The 19,544-nt window shown below is 42.7% G+C and overlaps 2 protein-coding genes across 2 annotated transcripts in view; both read left to right on the top strand.

Annotated features, from left to right (window-relative positions):
- Positions 1-16,407, top strand: part of LOC115377376 (tissue-type plasminogen activator-like) — a 24,886-nt gene extending 8,479 nt beyond the window's left edge. The window contains exons 13-14 of the mRNA XM_030077056.1: positions 2,891-2,896; positions 16,396-16,407. The gene's annotated coding sequence lies outside the window, so the exon portion shown is untranslated. The remainder of the gene's footprint in view (positions 1-2,890; positions 2,897-16,395) is intronic.
- The window catches only part of vclb (vinculin b), a 21,547-nt gene extending 2,003 nt beyond the window's left edge, over positions 1-19,544 (top strand). Inside the window, exons 2-21 of the mRNA XM_030077053.1 lie at positions 7,826-7,896; positions 9,389-9,539; positions 10,454-10,562; positions 10,726-10,848; positions 11,121-11,281; positions 14,062-14,152; positions 14,291-14,438; positions 15,040-15,193; positions 15,355-15,530; positions 15,691-15,881; positions 16,549-16,748; positions 17,065-17,193; positions 17,343-17,492; positions 17,664-17,772; positions 17,870-18,172; positions 18,291-18,415; positions 18,532-18,717; positions 18,835-19,038; positions 19,178-19,282; positions 19,398-19,544. Of these exons, the coding sequence (XP_029932913.1) occupies positions 7,826-7,896; positions 9,389-9,539; positions 10,454-10,562; positions 10,726-10,848; positions 11,121-11,281; positions 14,062-14,152; positions 14,291-14,438; positions 15,040-15,193; positions 15,355-15,530; positions 15,691-15,881; positions 16,549-16,748; positions 17,065-17,193; positions 17,343-17,492; positions 17,664-17,772; positions 17,870-18,172; positions 18,291-18,415; positions 18,532-18,717; positions 18,835-19,038; positions 19,178-19,282; positions 19,398-19,544 (3,033 nt within the window). The remainder of the gene's footprint in view (positions 1-7,825; positions 7,897-9,388; positions 9,540-10,453; positions 10,563-10,725; positions 10,849-11,120; positions 11,282-14,061; positions 14,153-14,290; positions 14,439-15,039; positions 15,194-15,354; positions 15,531-15,690; positions 15,882-16,548; positions 16,749-17,064; positions 17,194-17,342; positions 17,493-17,663; positions 17,773-17,869; positions 18,173-18,290; positions 18,416-18,531; positions 18,718-18,834; positions 19,039-19,177; positions 19,283-19,397) is intronic.

Raw genomic sequence — 19,544 nt, 5'->3', positions numbered from 1 at the left:
CAGATGTAAAGTAACTGCACAGTTACTAGTTTTCTTTGATTTCATATTAGATGTGACCATTGGACTGTTTCGGGGATAATCTGCATGGATAGTCTAAAAATAATGATAGATGCATAATGCATTTACTATGTCAGTATTTCCTCTACTTTTTACATCTAATCATGATTATGGTATATTCAGGTAATGTTAAAGAAATTAGAAGCAAAGCAGCTTCATGTTAGGCCAAGTTTTGCATATGAGTAGATTTGAAATACTGCAACAGGAAAATATGAGTAATGTTTCAAAATGAGTTACCCACTATGTAAGAAGAACGACACACTGCCGTGCTGACCATGTGCATGGAAGTGAAGCACATTATCAGTTAGTGTTAAAGTTACAAGTCATCTGAAGACATGTACTTTCAAATGTATTCTTTTTTTGAAGAAAGGATCATTAACATTTTTCAAAAACTGACTGATGAACATCATTTTTTTTTTCCCATTTTGGAGCAAAACCTTTCGCCTGCATGTAGTATTCATTGTCTGATAAAGACAAAACATTGCAATAACCCTTTCATCTGGAAATTAGCTTTGCTGTTTAGTGCTTTGCAGCATGTTAGGAACACATGATTCTGTCTTGTGCTACTGCAGTCTAGCTGGGGGTGAAATGATCTAAGCACTCTGGACTATCTGAGGAGTGATCAGATATTTCCTACAGTGGCATGAAGGCGTAGGTCTGTAATTATTTCCAGTTTCCCTAGAAACAGTACACCAAGGACAGCGTTATGATTCCGTTGAAATTAAGGGTCAGATGTAACTATTTGTGGTTTCAAAACTCCACCAGTTGTGTCTCAGGCATGGATTGCAAAGCTAAAAAAATCTTTCTGTGTGGCCCACTGTACATCATATTTCTCAGGTGCTGAGATGCATGAATATTTTAGGAAAACAGGAATATTTATTTATTTATTTATTTATTATTGTACTCTTTAGGAACTGTTGTTTTGACCCATGCACTTTATTTTCTGCTTGTATTCATGAGAGATGAAGTTAAGTTCCTCCTGCTGTCACACTTGTAAGGGGGGGTGAGGCTCCTTCAGTATGTGCTTTAACTCCTGTCCATCAAATAGTTCCTCAACGGTCTAATTACCTTTCACCAGACATTCTCGGGGATACTCTGCTCCAAAGAAAGCCATTCACCTTATTGTTTCTGCTCCCAGAAAACCACATGTTGCTCAGCTTTGTAGTCCACAGGCTACCTCTAGTAAAATCTGTTAGGGATTTCTTTGTACAAAGGCCTAAAGAGCTTATCAGGGTGGTTACTGGATGACTTGAAATTTCTGTTTGTTTAGATTTAGATTTCAAATCACATTTACTTGGTTCGTTGTTGTTATTCAGCTCATTTTCCACAACTAGAATTTGTCTCTGAAAAATAAAATGAGGCTTAAATTCCCCTTTAGGTGCTCATGTCTAAGGAGTTAGGCTTAATGCCGGGTTGCTGCATCCCTTATGATAACTCTGCAGACTTGTGAAATATTAATTGGAAAGGGCCTAATCATATTATTCCAGATGCATGGAGATGAAAAGGGCAGTCATCGTAATGGGCCAAAATGTTTTGAGCCTCACTGACAACCCACAGACCTTTGTGGGCTGTCAGTAGGAAGTGGTATATACTATATATTCAGTCCAAGGACTGAACCAAAGACATTAAATGCAACAACCCTTCACGATCACTACACTCAGTACTGTTGACTTTCAGTGTTGCCTGATTGAGAGAATGAGCCAGACCTCAATTAAAGATGAATGTCAGGAATAAGAAGAATTCTTAGCAGACAGGAATGCGCCGCAGCTCAAGGGGGGGCTGATCAGATCCTCTCAAATGAAGGATTTTAAGTACTGAAATATTGAATCAAATTATTGATTAAACAAGTTTCCTCTGAGAAATGTCCATGTTCACAGCAACATTGTTTTGTCCCACAACAGTAGCTTCAAAATTATGTGTCTGACCCACACATAAACACACAGATGCAGCTTGAAGCTTGTAAATCTCTTTCCCAGTGGGGCATGGCTAATTGTGGTTCGACCTGTGGGTAGCAAGGTTGTTTCGAAAGATCACTGGTTGCTTGGGTAATGTGTCTTGTGTCTTCCCCCAAAACTAGTTGTGAACAAATAACACAGTGGTTCAATGTGTGAAATGAGTCAGCATCTTGTACAAGGCAGACTTTGAAGAAAGTTGAAAGCATAAAAGCATGGCATCAAACTAATAATTAACTAGATTTCAGATATTTAATTGCTGAGTTGAACAGAAATAATGAGCTCCTGCAATAACACAGATATATTGTTAACATTGCATATTAGGTGTTTTTGAGTTTCCAAATATTATTGGTCACTGCTAGGGTTTGCAGAATGCTAGTCTGTGTCATTAGTCATTCTTTTCACATGACTAAACAAGGACTTTTTTTAAGTTCAGGCTTGTTGTACTTCATCATTTTTTTGCTGTTCCTTTTTATAGGCTTTGGAAAAAGAAAAGAATGCCAATGACATAGGGTCTTGGAACGGATGAAGTTGTAATGTTTCTCCGCCTGCCTTCACAGCCCACAAAGGCAACATCTGGAGACTGCAACTCCATGTGCCATGTAGAGATGCAGCTGTGTGTTGATCAATTAATGGTTTCACTAGTTAGTATTGTTTAGATAATAAAAGCTAACATCTTCTGCAGATCTGGGTACAGAAGCCGGGGGTTCTTGTTGCATTAACCAAAGAAATTAAAATACTAGAAGTAGGTCTCAACTTCTGTTTTCAAGTTGTGTGAGAGTTTGCAGTCATGATTTCACAGGAAACCTCAGCTGTGCACTTGGAAGTGGCCACCAACGTGTCATCATTTTCTCATCTCGTTATTCTTTGGTTTTTGCAAGAGATCAGTAGAATAAGCTCTGACATGAGAAAGCATTTGAACTCTGCAGCACTCAGATTAGGCCTTGATGAAGTCTTGCAACAATCATCGGCTTTGTTCATCTTTCACAAATGGGAAACAAATGTGTCCATAAACTACTTTGAAGGCAAAGTGCACTTAGGCGTACAAAAGAAAATGCTTCGGATTACCTGCTTTTCTAACATCCTGTAATTTTTAGGGAAATGATTTCATGCTGATCACCATTTCAGTGGAACATTTCAAGGCTTTGGTCTGACATCTTGGCAGTGATGCAGAGGCTAAGGTCCTGAAATGCTTGTGTAGTCTCGAGTGGAAAGAGATAACTTGACATCCCCACAGAAATGCTTTGTTGTCTTAATAATAGATTTAAATCATCTGCAATACTGCATGTCTCTTTCTTTCATCGATCAGCTGAAACTTGGACAGGATAGGGGGAGGAGGTGGAGGAGGCTGTGCGTTGAATTGATGAGGAAATGCAGGAAGCCAAATCAGGAAGTTCAGACTGTGGCTGCAGCAGCCAGAGTGGCCTACAAGAGCCCCAGCAGCTGTTGGTGGTGCGCAAGAAGGGGAGCAAATGCTCAAGTTTGAGCCAGAGAAGAGAAGCCCTTCTCCCCTCTCATTGAGATATTAATGGTTTTAGTCCATGACTGATGATGTAGTGAAGGAGTGAGATCAGGAAACCACAAACAGGTTTACGACCCACTGAATCACCTCTGTTTGGATGTTTGAGTGCTATGGTTGCAAGCTGCAAATTGTAGACAACATGAGATCGAGACGACTTGTCTACAGCTAATCTTGGATTGAATGACTCTTCTTTTTAACAGGGGATTCAGACTGAGAGCCTCTGCCCAGTAACACTGTATTAGCTGCTAAGCCGCTGCAATATGAGATAGATACAGTAGTGTGATATATTCTGCTTGGCTCCATGGCCTCTTGTGGCACATCCAAGCAAGCATTTTGATTTGTGTCTTTCGTCACCTTGGATACCCCATGTGTCGCTACTTCCTGCACCACATCAATAAAACGCACTTGACACTCCTTGACAGATGTATGATAAAGGAGGTGACCTACCCTGTATGCTGTTGTTGTGATTCATTATTACTCAGAAGCCATGCGATATCTTAGAACACAGCGCTTGCTTGAACTATCGATGAGGGTGAGCTAATGGAGAGCTGTGCCAGCAGTTTGTCTGAGCGTGTTTCATCAGGTTACAATGCACAGTTGCTCAGAGTTAGTGGGAATCCATTTCTGAGCTGCACGTCGAGGCACTGAAGTTGCGTATTGTGTAACATAAGCAGTATTATGTGATACTTTCCCGTTACACTTGAAGGTTCAGTTGAAGGACATTGCTAAGGACACCAGTGATCACGCTTGCCAGAATTTTGCCATCAAAGATCTCTGCGGTCACCATGACTAACTTAGCATTGTGCAGTTTTGCCTCAAAACATGTGAAAGGCAGGCTGTGTCTTTGCAGCCTTGAGGCTTTAAGAGTGGCCTTTATTCTCGCTGCAGAGCGATGGGCCGCTGTCAACAAAGCCCAGTCTGTTCTACAGGCCTGAACACTTTATCAAGCTACTTCACAGTGCCGGGTTTCCTCACAGCGCTCTTGGCTGGAAAAAGGAGTGTCAACGTTTCCACTCCAGACACAAATGGTAAATGAGTTTACCGGCCAGCCTTGCAACCTTCCAGCGTGGCATGTGACAGCATAGTGCAATAATGACACTGAGCCAATGAAGGGATTAAAAAAAGATGGAAGTGAATTACTTAACAACTGTCCCTCCTTAAAGTTGTTTGCCAGGATCTATTCATGGAGTCTGTATGTTCTGTGGTTTGGGTTGAGGATATGTCTCCCAAACAGTATGTTGCTAGCTGTCACTGGCAAGGGAAAAAAAAAAACAGCAGAGGTCCTGTCCCTTGTTAAAGACAGAGTTCAAACTATCAGCTTGGTCAGTGTTGAGATCAGAGGTGCAGTATCTAGTCCGAAATCTTGACATTGGTTCAGTACAGAAGAGGGGGCCAGGCGTCATGACACTGCTTGACAACAACGGTTTTAAACTCGGGTCACAGTTCTATTTTTATAGTGGATTGTTTGGATCGTGACTGTGGACTGTTTTTGAACTTCAACTGTAGGAAGAGGCTCTGGGGGGGAGGAGGGGGAAGAGGAAGACCGAGGGAACCTGTACACTGTAGGATCAAGAGCCTCAACTTCACTTGGTGTCACACTGTGCTTGAAAACAAAATCTTTGTATTTTAGGCCTACACCAATCAGTCTGATTCCCTTTTCCCACCTCTGTTCAGCTACAGTCAAATGAGTTCACACATTTAACGGACAAATAGAGATAGTTTCCTCTGAGTCAGTAGGACCGCAGAAGTCAAACATACTGTTCCATATTTGGATGGCCACTAAGCTTGTTTTCAAAGCCTTGTGGTGCAAGATGCAGAAAACGCATCCAACACACACACACTGTACTCAGAAAGCTGTTAATCCACATTACTCATGAGACAAACAGATGGGCAGTACAGCATTAGTTGTATCTTGACATGTAGCCTAATGGGCACTGGCTAAAATACTGCACATTTACAATTTTATGAAGGTGTTATTTCAGTTTTGTTCATATTGTTGTTTTTTGTTGCTGAGTAAGTGGGTCAGTGTGCAGAATGTTTGCATTACCAATTTGTTTGACCTATATATTAATGCTTACAAGGCAGACCAGTCCTATTACTTTTCTAGTGGTAAGCTACTATTTTCTGTTGTGTTGCCAAGGCTGTAAGGTCTTCCTGGTTTTCTTCTCTACTCACTTTTGTTTACTACTCTTTTAGTGTCCTACATCCCATCTCCCCCACTCTGCAGTTCTGCTGCCCTTTAGTTGAATGGGACAGGAACACTTTAGTCTGTTGTTTTTGGCTTTTGTTCAGAGCCACTCAGGGGTGGAATGTCATGGTGGCATATGTATGCTGCCACTTTGGTCTGAGATGGACAGCCGCTGCTAAGCTCCAGTTATAGCTTGGCACAACCTTTGGCTCTAATTTATATCCACTCAGTTAGTCAGAGTCCCTCTGGTCCAATGAAAAGCAAGTGAGGAGATGTGTGTCTGGTCTGCCGCATTACAGGCTCCACGTCAACCATCTGGAATAGCTCTGCTACTGCCTCCAGTCGGACACGCTGACAAGCTCTCCTGGAATGCCCACCCAGCATCGACTATGCATCACAAATAAACAAAATTTAAGTGCAGCTTAATTTTTCATCATTTCTGCTGGTCTTATCAGTTCACAAATTTCCTAAAAGGTTTTCAAGTAAACCATATGTTCCAGATGTATCTCTGGCCTTGCAGATACTGTACAGCAACCATTCTTATAAAACATATAAACTAAGCTGAAGACGTGTCCACAAATATGTTTCTATGTGTTGAACTGTGTAGTTGTGTATCACACAAAACCTAAAAGAGTAGGTCAAGAGTCTACCCATGGGGCAATGATGCAGCATAATTGACCCAGTCAGTGTATGACTGTGTCCCTGTGTGAGTGCATATGATCTACCACCCATGGCAGCTTAGTGTGGGTGAGTTATGTGTCCCAACAGAGCTGAGGCCATGGTGGGAGAGATGAGTCATCTCTGCATCTGAAGAAGAAGAAGCATTCAGCTGCTTTACACATTATAGCTGTGCTCTAAGCCCTGGCTCTTCTCCAGCAGAACCCTTATTGAAACAATGGTTCAACACTGTAAGACAGGTTCCTAAGGAACTGCATAATTAAAGATAAAACTATGGAGTTTATGCCTGGGAGTAGCCAGTCTCACAGGGAAAATCAAATGTTGTGGTAACAAAATATTAAGTCAGGCACATGACATGCTATTGATATATTAAGCATGTGCTGCAGTTCTATAAAAGCTTGGGAATAAGTACAAAATGTGCAAGAGTGAGCTCATATACAGAACCAGCACTACCCGTTTTCTGAGACATGTTGTTTAAGAGCTTGCTGTTGACTGATAAATATCCTTGCACCTAATGGAGTGTTAAGCCTATGACACCTCGCGTGTTTGCAGTTTTATGTAGTGTAGCCCAAAGGTTTTCATTATCTGTAGCAAGTGTAATAACTCAGACTAGTTTTATGTATTTTTTTCTCTAGAAAAAAAAATCTATTTATTATACCTTGTTGAAATCCTGATCAAGTCTAATATATGAAACTAAATATCTGCGTGCAGTTAACTAAAACTGGCTAAATATGGACTTGTGTATGAACCCTGACATTTTCTGTGTCCTTGTTCTCCTGTTCTCCTGTTCTCCCTGTGTTCAGATGGTTTCCTCCCACAGTCCAAAAATATGAAAGTCAGAAGGATTAGAAACTCTAAGTAACCCATAGGTTTAAAAGTGGGTTTTATTGTATGTCTGTCAGCGTTAGCCCTGTGATGGACTGCTGATCTGTCTGGGGTCATTTACAGCCTCCCATAGGCTTCAGTTCTCCATGACTCTGAGAAGGATTACAACACTGGCTGAGAAAATGAATGAATGGCAGGTGGATGAAGTCAGGTCAAAACTTGCTGAAAAAGCCTAATTGAGTACATGTAAGAAAAATGGGCACACATTTCATTAACCCGAGCAAAACATTTCACACATAATATGAAGCTACACAAAATAATGGAAATGAGGTGTGAATTAAAACAAGAACCTCATGAGTTTTTGTATTTATTTAGTATTGAGAGTACTGAGGACGCAAATATAAAGTAGAGCACAGCATCAGCATCTTTTAACCCTTTGTGTGGTAAATTGTGGCTTCAATGTATGTTTCTTGCATTTACTCCTGGATTCTGTAGTGTGTATGTTTGATTTTGAACATAGTCTCTCTTTATTCCCTGGAGTTGCTGTCTTACATTAAATCATATGTGATCTGTGCGAACTGATGAAGAACCTTTGTTTTGCAGGTGGGGAAAGAGACTGTCCAAACCACAGAGGACCAGATCATGAAAAGGGACATGCCACCTGCTTTTATCAAGTAAGAACAGCAGGATCTGTCAAAAAGCTTCCTTCTTTGCAAACTATTCACACAAAGTCAAACTCTCCAAGTTTCACTGTATTACAGTAAATAATTCTTGAATGTACAACCCACCAGCCTCTCTTGGCTCTCTCTCTGTTTCTTTATCTGTTGCAGTAATGGCTGTTTGTACCCAAGCAAAGGTCAGACATGGCATGTTAAGTGCCTCAGAGTCTTGCCCTGGTGTAATATAAATACTAGCAAGAGACTCTTTGCCTAGGGAAGAGTTGCTTTACCCCATGGGAGAGAGGCTTGAAACTCATACATGAGATCCAATGGATGCTGCTTTTAGTATAGATGATATAGCTGTAGAATGGCAGAGATGTGCAGCGATGTGTTTGTTTTCCACTCCAAGGCAGCTTCTGTTTACATTTCCTTTGAATTGCTTAATTCAATGTTTGCAAGCTCCTCTAAGAAATCATTAACTTCTGCCCAGCTGTCTTCTGTCAGTATCACAGTCTTTCACCTCCCCTTATTAAACGGAAGACTACAGTAGAGGGAGGGGATGGTAGGACCTGGGAGCCCCCCAAGGTTAGGGATGAAACGCATTGGCAGGCGTAGGTCATCAGGCTCAACACATTTGGCGCCTTGAAGTCACATCGTCACCCTGTCGTCATCCATCAGCACATGTGCTGGAATGTGTCTCCTTCGCTAAATATAGTGTCTGTTGGGGTCTGGTTAATGCATGGCTGTCTCGTCTCTAGCTAGTGCACGCTGAAGGACACTGTTGGCTGGCTCTGGCACACACACACACACACACACACACACACACACACACACATCAACCCCTTGGTGCCATGTACATACATTAGCCTTTAGCCTTCAGGAGACTTGGGCTTTTGGAAGAAAGGAAACTGAGCTCCTTTTGTCTGGCCCCTTTACGCTGCTTTTTAGTATGTGGAAAATACTAATAATGCTCCACTATTACCCAGGCAACATTTGGCCCGCAGGCAGCAGTAGGAAGTCAGGACTCTGTGGGAACTGGAACATGTGTCAGTTGTTGGCTTGGTGCCTGTTTCTATGTGCAGTATTGCTGCTGGTTATGCAGGTGCTATGTACGAGGCAGAATCAAAGGATATGAATTTTTACTCCTGAAGTTGACTGAGTGCATATCAAACAGAGAGGAAATCAAACTAACTGATATTTTTATAAAACGTCTGTCCTTTGAGATTTGGCCTCCATCAGCTTGCATAGCGGTGTTTGCTTAAAATAAAACATATTAGAAGAGGAAATGAAAACAGAGTTTTGTTTACACAGCTCTTGGTTAGCTGCAGTACTGTTATGCTAGCTACATCCCAATGCTTCCATCTATTTTTGCTGCAGGCAATTAGCCGACTCCATGCGTAATGTCCATCTGGCTTCTGAAGAACATCTTATCATCAGCATGACTTTGTTTTGAACAGTTTCTCTTTTTATACTAGTCTCTAAATCACTCTTGCTTTCCTTTCCCCAGGGTGGAGAATGCCTGCACTAAGCTGGTGCAGGCTGCCTCCATGCTAAAAGCTGATCCATACTCCGTCCCTGCTCGTGATTACCTCATCGACGGCTCCCGGGGCATCCTCTCTGGAACCTCTGACCTGCTCCTGACCTTCGATGAGGCTGAGGTACCTGTATTTTGGATATACTATACACCCCAGGAGGAGAAATTCTCATTTCTGCTCACTGAACAAGGAAGTCGGAATGCGGGGTTGGTCACAGAAAGCCAGGGATTCAGTGTGTTACTGACATTACAGCAGGGGGATGCTTGCTGTCACAGGGATTTGAACCAGGCCCTCCTGGTTGAAAGATGGCCTCCCTGCTCCTTATGCCACACTGCTGCTCTGCTGGCTACTGTAATTGAAAGCCTGATGAAACATGGAGGAGTTTCAGGGAGCAGTAAGGACAACTCTGTGGCTTGTCATGCATAAACATAGCTGACATGCCTGTTGGAATCCTACATTTAAATACTTGACAGTTCAGGTATACATTCTGCAGAAGAGGCTTCCCTCTTGAGAGAGGTCAATGGTGGATAGATTATCTCAATGCTATGCTTTAAAGCTTCTGTGAATTGAGAAACCTTCTCAGTTTTCCTTGCACTCACACCTCCTAAATTTTAAACCAGGCAGTTGTGCCATCTATCAGACCCATTCCTCTTTTCCTCTAACGGATGGGGGTGTGAAAAAGTGGCTGGATCAGCTCTCAGCGAGTGGGACAGCAGGCGTCCCAGTGATGTCTGCAGCAGTCAGCAGGACTCAGCGGGAGTCATCATTCAGCGGTGCCATGATGATGTTTGCCAGTGTCGGTCAGGGACAGCTCAGTACGGTGGAGTGGTGATAGGGGCTTTTGAACCAGCAGCAGCGCACATAAAGCTGGAACAGAGCGGGACAAAGAGGCTGGAATGTCAGTAGCCAGCATTATCAGAACCTAATTAGAAAGGCTGTGAATGAGGGGGGTGTTTACATAATCACTTTTCCCTGGAAATAAGCATGGCTATTGAATCAGCTGTTGTTGATGTTGTCTTATGTTCTTATTGCTAAAGGTTCGCAAAATCATCCGCGTATGTAAAGGCATCCTGGAATACCTGACAGTGGCAGAGGTGGTGGAGTCTATGGAGGACTTGATCACATACACAAAGAACCTGGGACCAGGTCAGTCTAATATTACTATGGCAAGATTAATGAAATCTTGATGTTACAGTATGTCACAGGTCTTTGTGCCATGGTTGTGCAGCTCAAGCTATACATTTTGGAGTTAAATTTATATTATTGCCTCTGCTGTGTAAGCATCTCTGTGTTTGTTGCTTCTGTCCAGGGATGACAAAGATGGCAAAGATGATAGATGAGCGACAGCAGGAGCTGACTCACCAAGAGCACCGTGTGATGCTGGTCAAGTCGATGAACACCGTCAAAGAGCTGCTACCTGTCCTCATCTCAGGTGACCACGCACTGCTTTATGTTATGTTGGCATTTTTAATATAGAGGGGATTCATATACATCATATGTCAGTGTTTTTGCTACGATTTCATGTTTTTCCCGATGCTGCTTGTGGGAAATCTGCTGACCCCTGCAGCCTTGTTGTGTCAGATCCTCCCTGGCACAGCTAATAATTACAGGGAATATATAGGCCAGCACAATTTACGTGGGTCAGCATTATAAAGTAGAAATATCCGACTGTACTTTCTCGCTAAGGTCTGTTATGTGCTTTAGGTATCAAGATCTTTGTGACAACCAAGACATCTGGCAGCCAGGGTGTGGAGGAAGCCTTGAAGAACCGTAATTTCACCTTTGAGAAGATGAGCGCCGAAATAAATGAGATCATTAGAGTGCTCCAGCTCACATCCTGGGATGAAGATGCCTGGGCCAACAAGGTATGTATAGTACATTACTTGCATACTTAGATTTGTCCATGGCGCTCACTGTCACATGCACACACGTGTTTATTTTATAAAATGGAGCAAGTGACCACTTTGTACTTTCAGTCAAACACAATTTCTTGTTTGCTCTTATTATGGGTCACAAGTGGAGGCAGTGATTGTATGAGCAATAAAAAAATGGTTTGCTACACACTGTGCCCTCACACACTCCCAGAATCCTTTGTCAGGAGGCTGAAGGCTGGGCAGACCATGATGTGACATGATTATCTTGTACTGCTCAGTGTTTTTCCCCTTTAACAAGGCATGCACTTCGTTTCTTTACAATGGCCTTTTTATGTTGAAAAGTGCTTTTGTTATGTGTTAAACTTACATGTGGTATGACACTGATTTCAAATAAAACAGGTATGTCGCGGTCTTCTTTTCTCTTCAGCAGCTGGTTAATTACTTGAATTATTTTCTGTGTTTTTCTGCTCAGCATGTGCTGCCTCTTTCCTGTATCCCAACACTCTTCAAAAGATTCTTTCCTACGCTACTTTTCTATTTGTTACCACTTTTTTGTTGGTCTTGGTTGGTGTGTCCAGTTAAACATTTGTATTTTTGTCATTCTTCCTTTTTTTTTTTTTTTTTTTTTTACCATTTCTTTCTCCCTTCACCCCCTGTAGAAGGTAAGCCTTGCCTCTCTCGGCCCTTGGTTGTGCGGCAGCATGTCTGGTAGATGTGTGTGCTGTCTTGTGCCATGTGGTGCCAATGCGTGCTTCTCAGCTATGAAACAGTTGTGAGGTTAAACTGTTGAGTGTCTGTTAGTTGAGTGAACTGATGTCATAGGCATATGAAAACTATTGAATGGAGTGGTATTCTTGAGGAAGTGTTCAGCAACTTCAGTTGCTGAAATGTTGATCTTTGCAGTTTTTATACATTATTTTTCTTTTTGGATTTGTTTTGCATCATGACATAATATTGACTGAATGCACATGTGCCCTCCTCCTATGTCATGTAAACCTCAGTAAATGCATGCCCTTAGCGGATCAAATTATTGACTGATCTGAGTCATGCATTATTGATCTAGATGTCATTATAGTAAATCCCCTCAGCAGTCGTCTAATGCTGAGATCAGGTTTCTTCGGCTCCCCCTGATCTGTGCTTGCACTTTCTAGCCATAGGAGAAGGGCTCATAGAAAATCTGATATGGATTTTGTTCTGTGAATGGCTAATTTCCAGTTTTAATCCCACAGATAGGGCTGTATTAGATAAGGGTCATTTGCTCCCAACCCATTTTCCCATGAATACTAAATATGCCCTCTCATTTTTGATGATTATCCTCATTACTAATGTCACATACCCCCACCCCACCCCCCCATTCTATGAGTAATATCCCTCTGTGTGTTTGAGTGTCATATGAGTGTTTGCGTTTGATATGAGTGAATTGGTCAACGGTCACTCTCTGTCTGTCTTTGACCCCACCAGCTCCCTCACACTTGCTGGCTTTGTCATTTGCAGCATCCACACAGTTTTATACTGACAGTGCATCAGCAGCACTAATTTGAACAGTAAACTAATACACTCCCACAGCTCCGATGACATCGCTCCATGCCTGCCTACTACCTGTTTCCATTCGTTTTTACATTTTGCATCAGTCAGCTGTCATTAGTCAACTCCTTCTTCCTCAAACAAACATGCTTGTTGTTCTCCGTTTTGACAAGAAAATCATTGTGAGGACAGAGGCATATTTGTTTATGAATCATTTAAAAAACAATCACAGTTTTTTCTTGTTATGATACTAAACACCTGACACTACTTTCATATCTGTTAAAGATATTTGGGTAGCCAAATGAGAATTGTTTGCTTGTCACTGTAGAACATTTCCATTTGGTTGGAAATGCGCATGTCATGCAGAAGATTCTGAAGATGTGCAGTGCAGCATTTCTGTGGAAATGTGATAAGCATTAGATTCACCCCGGATGAACTGTGGAGAGCACCTGTTTGTGTTATTTGTATTTCTATTATTGTACCATGAAAAATAGCTCACTTAAGCATTGAGTCATCTACTCTGGTCTGCGTCTTTGCCTCATGTCCTTTGTTTTGCAGACTTGGCCAATGAATGGATTCATTGTCAAGTCAACTGCTCTTGGACAGATTGTTGTATTTCCATCTGCTCCGAATGAGATACAATAGACAGTCGTTTGGCTTTTACAACATGACACACTCATCATTGACAGTGGAAAAGTGATGGAAACCGCATGCACTACTTGGTTGCGCCTGACAGATGTTTGCATTGCGCACGTTGAAGTTGCTTTATGCATCTTTTATTGGAATATTCTCCTTACAGAGGCTACACAGAAAGGACTGGTGCTTGCGGTTTTTCCTGACTGTGTAATCCGCTTAGGAAAAACCTTACGTCTTTGCACATCACAATTTTGTACCATTGTTGTAACCTCATCCTTAACCCTTCAATGAGTAAAAATACAGATGTCAAACTCACTTTCGCTGAGTCGTGACCTAGTTCCTCAGCAGGAATACTGTATATTGGAATGATATCACACACTGACCTCATTCAGACAAAGATCCCTTCCATGATATTTAATGCAAACTAACTCACCACAAAATATAGTGAGTGCTGACTTTGACTTTACAATTTACAATTTTTAGTAATATGTAATAAGAATTAAGAAAAACATGCAGTATGGCATCAACCTGCCTTTTATTTTGTTGCGGCAGCACTATTAACCTTTTAGTTATTCATATATTCTTTCTTTTAACCTCCCTCCACCCACAAGGACACAGAGGCGATGAAGAGGGCTCTGGGGCTCATCGACTCAAAGATGGCCCAGGCTAAGAACTGGCTGAGGGATCCAAATGCTCAACCAGGTAATGAAGAAATGGATCAATGTCTTGTACCTTAATTTATTCATCCTAACCCTGATCATACCCTCAGGCTCAGTATCCTGCTTTAGCTAGTAACTTAACTTTAAGTGTCTGGTTTGTGTCTTTGTGTCTTGGTTGTAGGGGATGCAGGAGAGCAGGCTATCCGCCAGATTCTGGATGAAGCTGGTAAAGTTGGTGAACTGTGCACAGGCAAGGAGCGCAGAGATATCTTGGGCACAGCCAAGACACTGGGTCAGATGACCGACCAGGTTTCTGAGATGCGGGCTAGGTACAGTATGAAAGACGCTGCTTTGTCTGTCACAATTCTCCTCATATGTCAGGTGACCCACATGTCTTTTATTTGACATTATCATGTGCTCTAATTATGATAGATATGTTTGCTAGAGGCTATAATTTAATTTGCATTGGGTAATTTGATTCAGAAATGCTCCTTGTACAGTAGCATCAACTTCCACCCTAAAAGGGGGCGAGTGTAAGGTGGTAAGCATATTAGAGAGGATTATAGTGTGTAAGAGAGTAAGTGATATCCTCCTGATATAAAACCTAACAGTCACCAGGGACCCTGAGACACGCTATATTAAAAGCAGCTGTCTGGTATTTATCCATAATCTACTTTAACCCCTGGTTCAGTTACTTTTCTGAAAACTGAGAGAAGCCTCTGAGCCTTTTGTGAAAATAGTAGCATTAAGTTAGGAAAAACTATTCCTAATACTAAAACTTTTCGGAATTCTTGAGTAAACGAACATATATCGTACATCAGACAATAATCAAGCAAGTAACACATGGACAGAAACACGGTCACGCAGGTCTTAAAAATATAGCAGTGGTGCTGCTTATGGTGTTCATGATGTCTACTTTGTCTATCCCAGAGGTCAAGGAGCATCCCCAGCTGCCATGCAGAAGGCCCAGCAGGTTTCCCAGGGGCTGGACGTGCTCACAGGCAAGGTGGAAAATGCCGCCCGCAAGCTGGAGAACATGACTAACTCCAAGCAGGCTATTGCCAAGCGGATAGATAATGCACAGGTGAACACTCTGCCACATCCTTTTCCATATCATGTACTCAATCTGTAACACAGTGAAAGCCTTATTTGAAACTGCATGGTGTGTAAAGAGAGGAGTCAGATTTGTAATTTTTTTTAATTTGATCATGTTTTGAGTGTTGTCTCCGGTTAACGCCCCTGCAGAACTGGTTGGCAGATCCGAATGGTGGTCCAGAGGGAGAGGAGAATATCAAGGCTCTCCTTACTGAGGCTAAAAAGATTGCAGACATGTGTGAGGACCCCAAAGAAAGAGATGACATATTGCGCTCTATTGGAGAGATTGCTGCCCTCACTGCCAAGCTCTCTGACCTCAGAAGACAGTAAGTGTCTGACTGTTGGAAATATTAGTCAAACTGGCTATTTGTACTCTCTGAGTACGGCTGAGCATAGACAGAACCTATTTAAGACTTAGATTCATGAACTCTGCTTCAGATTTACACTGTAAGGCATTTTACTGATGGTATTTTTTCCTCTTTGCAGGGGTAAAGGTGATACTCCAGAGGCGAGAGCTTTGGCTAAACAGATCGCAACAGCTCTCCAGAACCTACAGTCCAAGACCAACAAAGCTGTGGCCAACAGCAGGCCTGCAAAGGCAGCCGTGCATTTGGAGGGGAAGATTGAACAGGCCCAGCGCTGGATTGACAATCCCACCATGGATGACAGCGGTGTGGGTGAGTCTGGCTAACATCTTCTTTGTCTCTATCTTTCTCTTACGCTCACATTCCTTCCATTCCTCTTGTGGTTGCATTGGAGGCCAAACACTTTGTGTACATGTCGTCTTTACTTTCTACTGTGCTCTACATTCCGCAATGCTCACCCAACCCCATAATTTTTCCTCTTGGTTTTGGTTTGTCTGTTCTGAGGCCTGGACATCCTCTCACATGTTTACAACAGACCTGAAACTTGTTGTTCTAAGAATCAGTGATACAGAATATACCAGTGGAAACACTTATTTTCAAGAAACAACATGATATAATATAAAGGCTAAGAAAGCCATGGATTGTTTTCCCTTTCAGCTCAAGGACTTAGTACAAGAACAAAACCCAGTGAACAACTGATGCACAGGATTTGCAGCATAAAATTGTCTCATGATGTTATTGCATGTTAAAAATACAGACCCTAAACTTCAGTGAGTTTTGAACTGATATCAGGAAGTTACTTGGGTGCTAATTTCACAGGGTGCAGTTAACTGTTATGCATGACTACTTACATTTTGGGATGCAGAATGTAAAGCAAAATGTTTACTGATCATACAGTTTGTAATGTCATCCACTGGAGCTAAATCTGCAAGGACAGTGTGTTCTCTACATACATGTATATGTTTGTGTGTGTGTCCAGGTCAGGCAGCCATCCGTGGGCTGGTGGCAGAGGGGCGCAGGCTGGCCAATGCCCTGCCAGGTCCATACAGGCAGGAGCTGCTGGGTAAATGTGAGCAGGTGGAGCAGCTCATGGCCCAGCTGGCAGACCTGGCTGCCCGAGGCGAAGGGGACTCCCCTCAGGCACGTGCCATTGCTCAGCAGCTCCAGGAGGCCCTGAAAGTAAGACGGCTCACACTCACTGTCGCTCTCACAGACAGACTTACAGTTCTCCATGATAGATCAGAATGGACAGACAGGCACAGACAAGCACTCCCTCTGCTGGTTACACATGTGCCTTTAGTATGACCACCATATTATCTAAAATGTATTGTATTTAGAGTTCCATAAGAATGTACATTATTTTTTAAATCAGCTGCTCCAATTAATATATTTATTTGTACACAGAGGATCTAATGCAACATTTTTGTATTTTTAAACTCATTGAGCCATCATGAATGAATTGACCGGTTCAAACATCTACATATTTTCCTCCCAGGACCTGAAAGGTAAAATGCAGGAAACAATGACTCAGGAAGTGTCAGACATCTTCAGTGACACCACCACTCCCATCAAGTTACTGGCAGTGGCTGCCACTGCCCCTCTCAACGCCCCCAACAGGGATGAGGTCAGTGGTACAGTCAGCCTTTACTCATCTGTTTTTTTCTGTGATCTCACTAGGGTAAATTAATTTCATTTAGTGGTGTTATATTTATTGGCACGACATCAGATTATAAATAACGATCCATTTGGGTAATTGTGATTTACCACTTGCAGGTCTTTGAAGAGAGGGCTGCCAACTTTGAGAACCATGCCAATAAGCTTGGCGCCACAGCAGAGAAAGCTGCTGCTGTAGGAACAGCCAACAAGAGCACAGTGGAGGGAATCCAGGCTGCTGTCAAGTCAACAAGGGACTTAACACCTCAAGTATGTAACAGTTTTGTGTTTATATCTGTTTCTGAATGTTTATTTCTGTCCTCCACCCTGTGTCAACATTTTGAGAAGCTTTGTGTTATAGAGATTCATTATTGCTCTCTCATTTGCTAACTGTTTCCCAATTGACTATACACTGACAGTTAACATCTAGAATATTTTTAGGTGGTATCTGCTGCTCGTATTCTGCTGAGAAACCCTGGCAACCAAGCTGCAAATGAACATTTTGAAACCATGAAGAACCAGTGGATTGACAATGTTGAGAAAATGACAGGTGAGGTGTTGCAAAGATATCTCTGTCTAGCTTCAGATTAGCTTTATTTCATACCTCAGTGTAATTCCATTTGGATTAACAAGACATTGATGTTTAGGTTTGGTGGATGAGGCCATCGACACCAAGTCCCTGCTGGATGCCTCAGAGGAGGCCATAAAGAAGGACCTGGAGAAGTGTCGTGTGGCCATGGCTAACCACCAGCCCCAGATGTTGGTTGCTGGTGCCACCAGCATTGCCCGCAGAGCCAACCGTATCCTCCTCGTGGCGAAACGAGAGGTGGAAAACTCTGAGGATCCCAAGTTCAGGGAGGTGGTGAAGGCTGCATCTGATGAGCTGAGCCAGACCATCTCTCCTATGGTGATGGATGCTAAAGCGGTGGCTGGAAACATCCATGATCCAAGTATGTTTATGTTGCTTACTGATTTCAGATTGTGTTTTATATGTAGAGACTACTCTTGGTTTCTTTTGCAATGTGGAACCTCTTGATAGGTAATATGTGTTTGTTTTGTGATGGCCAGCTCTTCAGAAGGGCTTTCTTGACTCGGGATACAAGATCCTTGGTGCTGTTGCAAAGGTCAGGGAGGCATTCCAGCCTCAGGAGCCAGATTTCCCACCACCTCCTCCGGAACTGGATCAGCTTCATGTAAGTCCTCACATCTTTCAGTAAAAACAAGCTTTCAAGTTTATTTAAAATAGCTTTGCCAGCCTCCATGCACAATGTTACCTACTTTGCCAAATTACTTTGACTTGCCCCCCTAGCTTAATGATGAGCCTGCACCACCCAAACCTCCTCTCCCTGAGGGTGAGGTTCCTCCTCCCAGGCCCCCTCCTCCAGAGGAGAAGGATGAAGAATTCCCAGAGCAGAAGGCGGGCGAGATGGTGAGCGAGCCCATGATGGTCGCTGCCAGGCAGCTCCACGATGAGGCCCGCAAATGGTCTAGCAAAGTAAGTGAACGTGGTAAACGCTACCTGATGCAGCTAAGTAATGTAAAAGGTAATCGAGTTTCACTTTGACATCCTCCTCTATTGGATTTATTGTGCTCTTCTCGTAACACCTTGTAGGGAAATGACATCATTGGTGCTGCCAAGCGAATGGCCTTGCTCATGGCTGAGATGTCGCGTCTGGTGCGTGGTGGCAGCGGGAACAAGCGTGCCCTCATCCAGTGTGCCAAGGATATCGCTAAGGCTTCTGATGAAGTCACACGGTTGGCCAAGGAGGTAGCCAAGCAATGTACGGACAAGCGTATCCGGACCAACTTGCTCCAGGTCAGTCAAGTAGTCCTCATCAGGTTTGACCGGAGGTTTTGACTGTGGATAGAGGGTAGATACTGTTTTGATTAAAAAAAAAAAAAAAAAAAAAAAAAAAAAGATTTTCATTGCACCTTATGTTCTAATCTTGTTTCAGGTGTGTGAGCGAATTCCCACCATCAGCACACAGCTCAAAATCCTGTCCACAGTCAAGGCCACAATGTTGGGTCGTACCAACATTAGTGAGGAGGAGTCAGAGCAGGTGAGCACCACCATTTTTATGAATGTGTCAGAAGATTCCCATTATTTTCCTAAAATAGCTTTGGAGGTTATTCCAAGCAACGTCATCTCACTCTTTTTTATTTATTCTGTTCTAGGCCACAGAGATGTTGGTTCACAATGCTCAGAACCTGATGCAGTCTGTGAAGGAGACGGTCAGGGAGGCTGAGGCAGCTTCCATTAAGATCCGGACAGATGCAGGTTTCACCCTTCACTGGGTCAGAAAGACCCCATGGTACCAGTAA

Source organism: Myripristis murdjan, chromosome 19 (genome assembly GCF_902150065.1).
Source record: "Myripristis murdjan chromosome 19, fMyrMur1.1, whole genome shotgun sequence".
Classification (NCBI taxonomy): domain Eukaryota; kingdom Metazoa; phylum Chordata; class Actinopteri; order Holocentriformes; family Holocentridae; genus Myripristis; species Myripristis murdjan.
The sequence above is the reverse complement of the archived record's forward strand: the minus strand, read 5'-3'. Positions and strand labels throughout refer to the sequence as shown.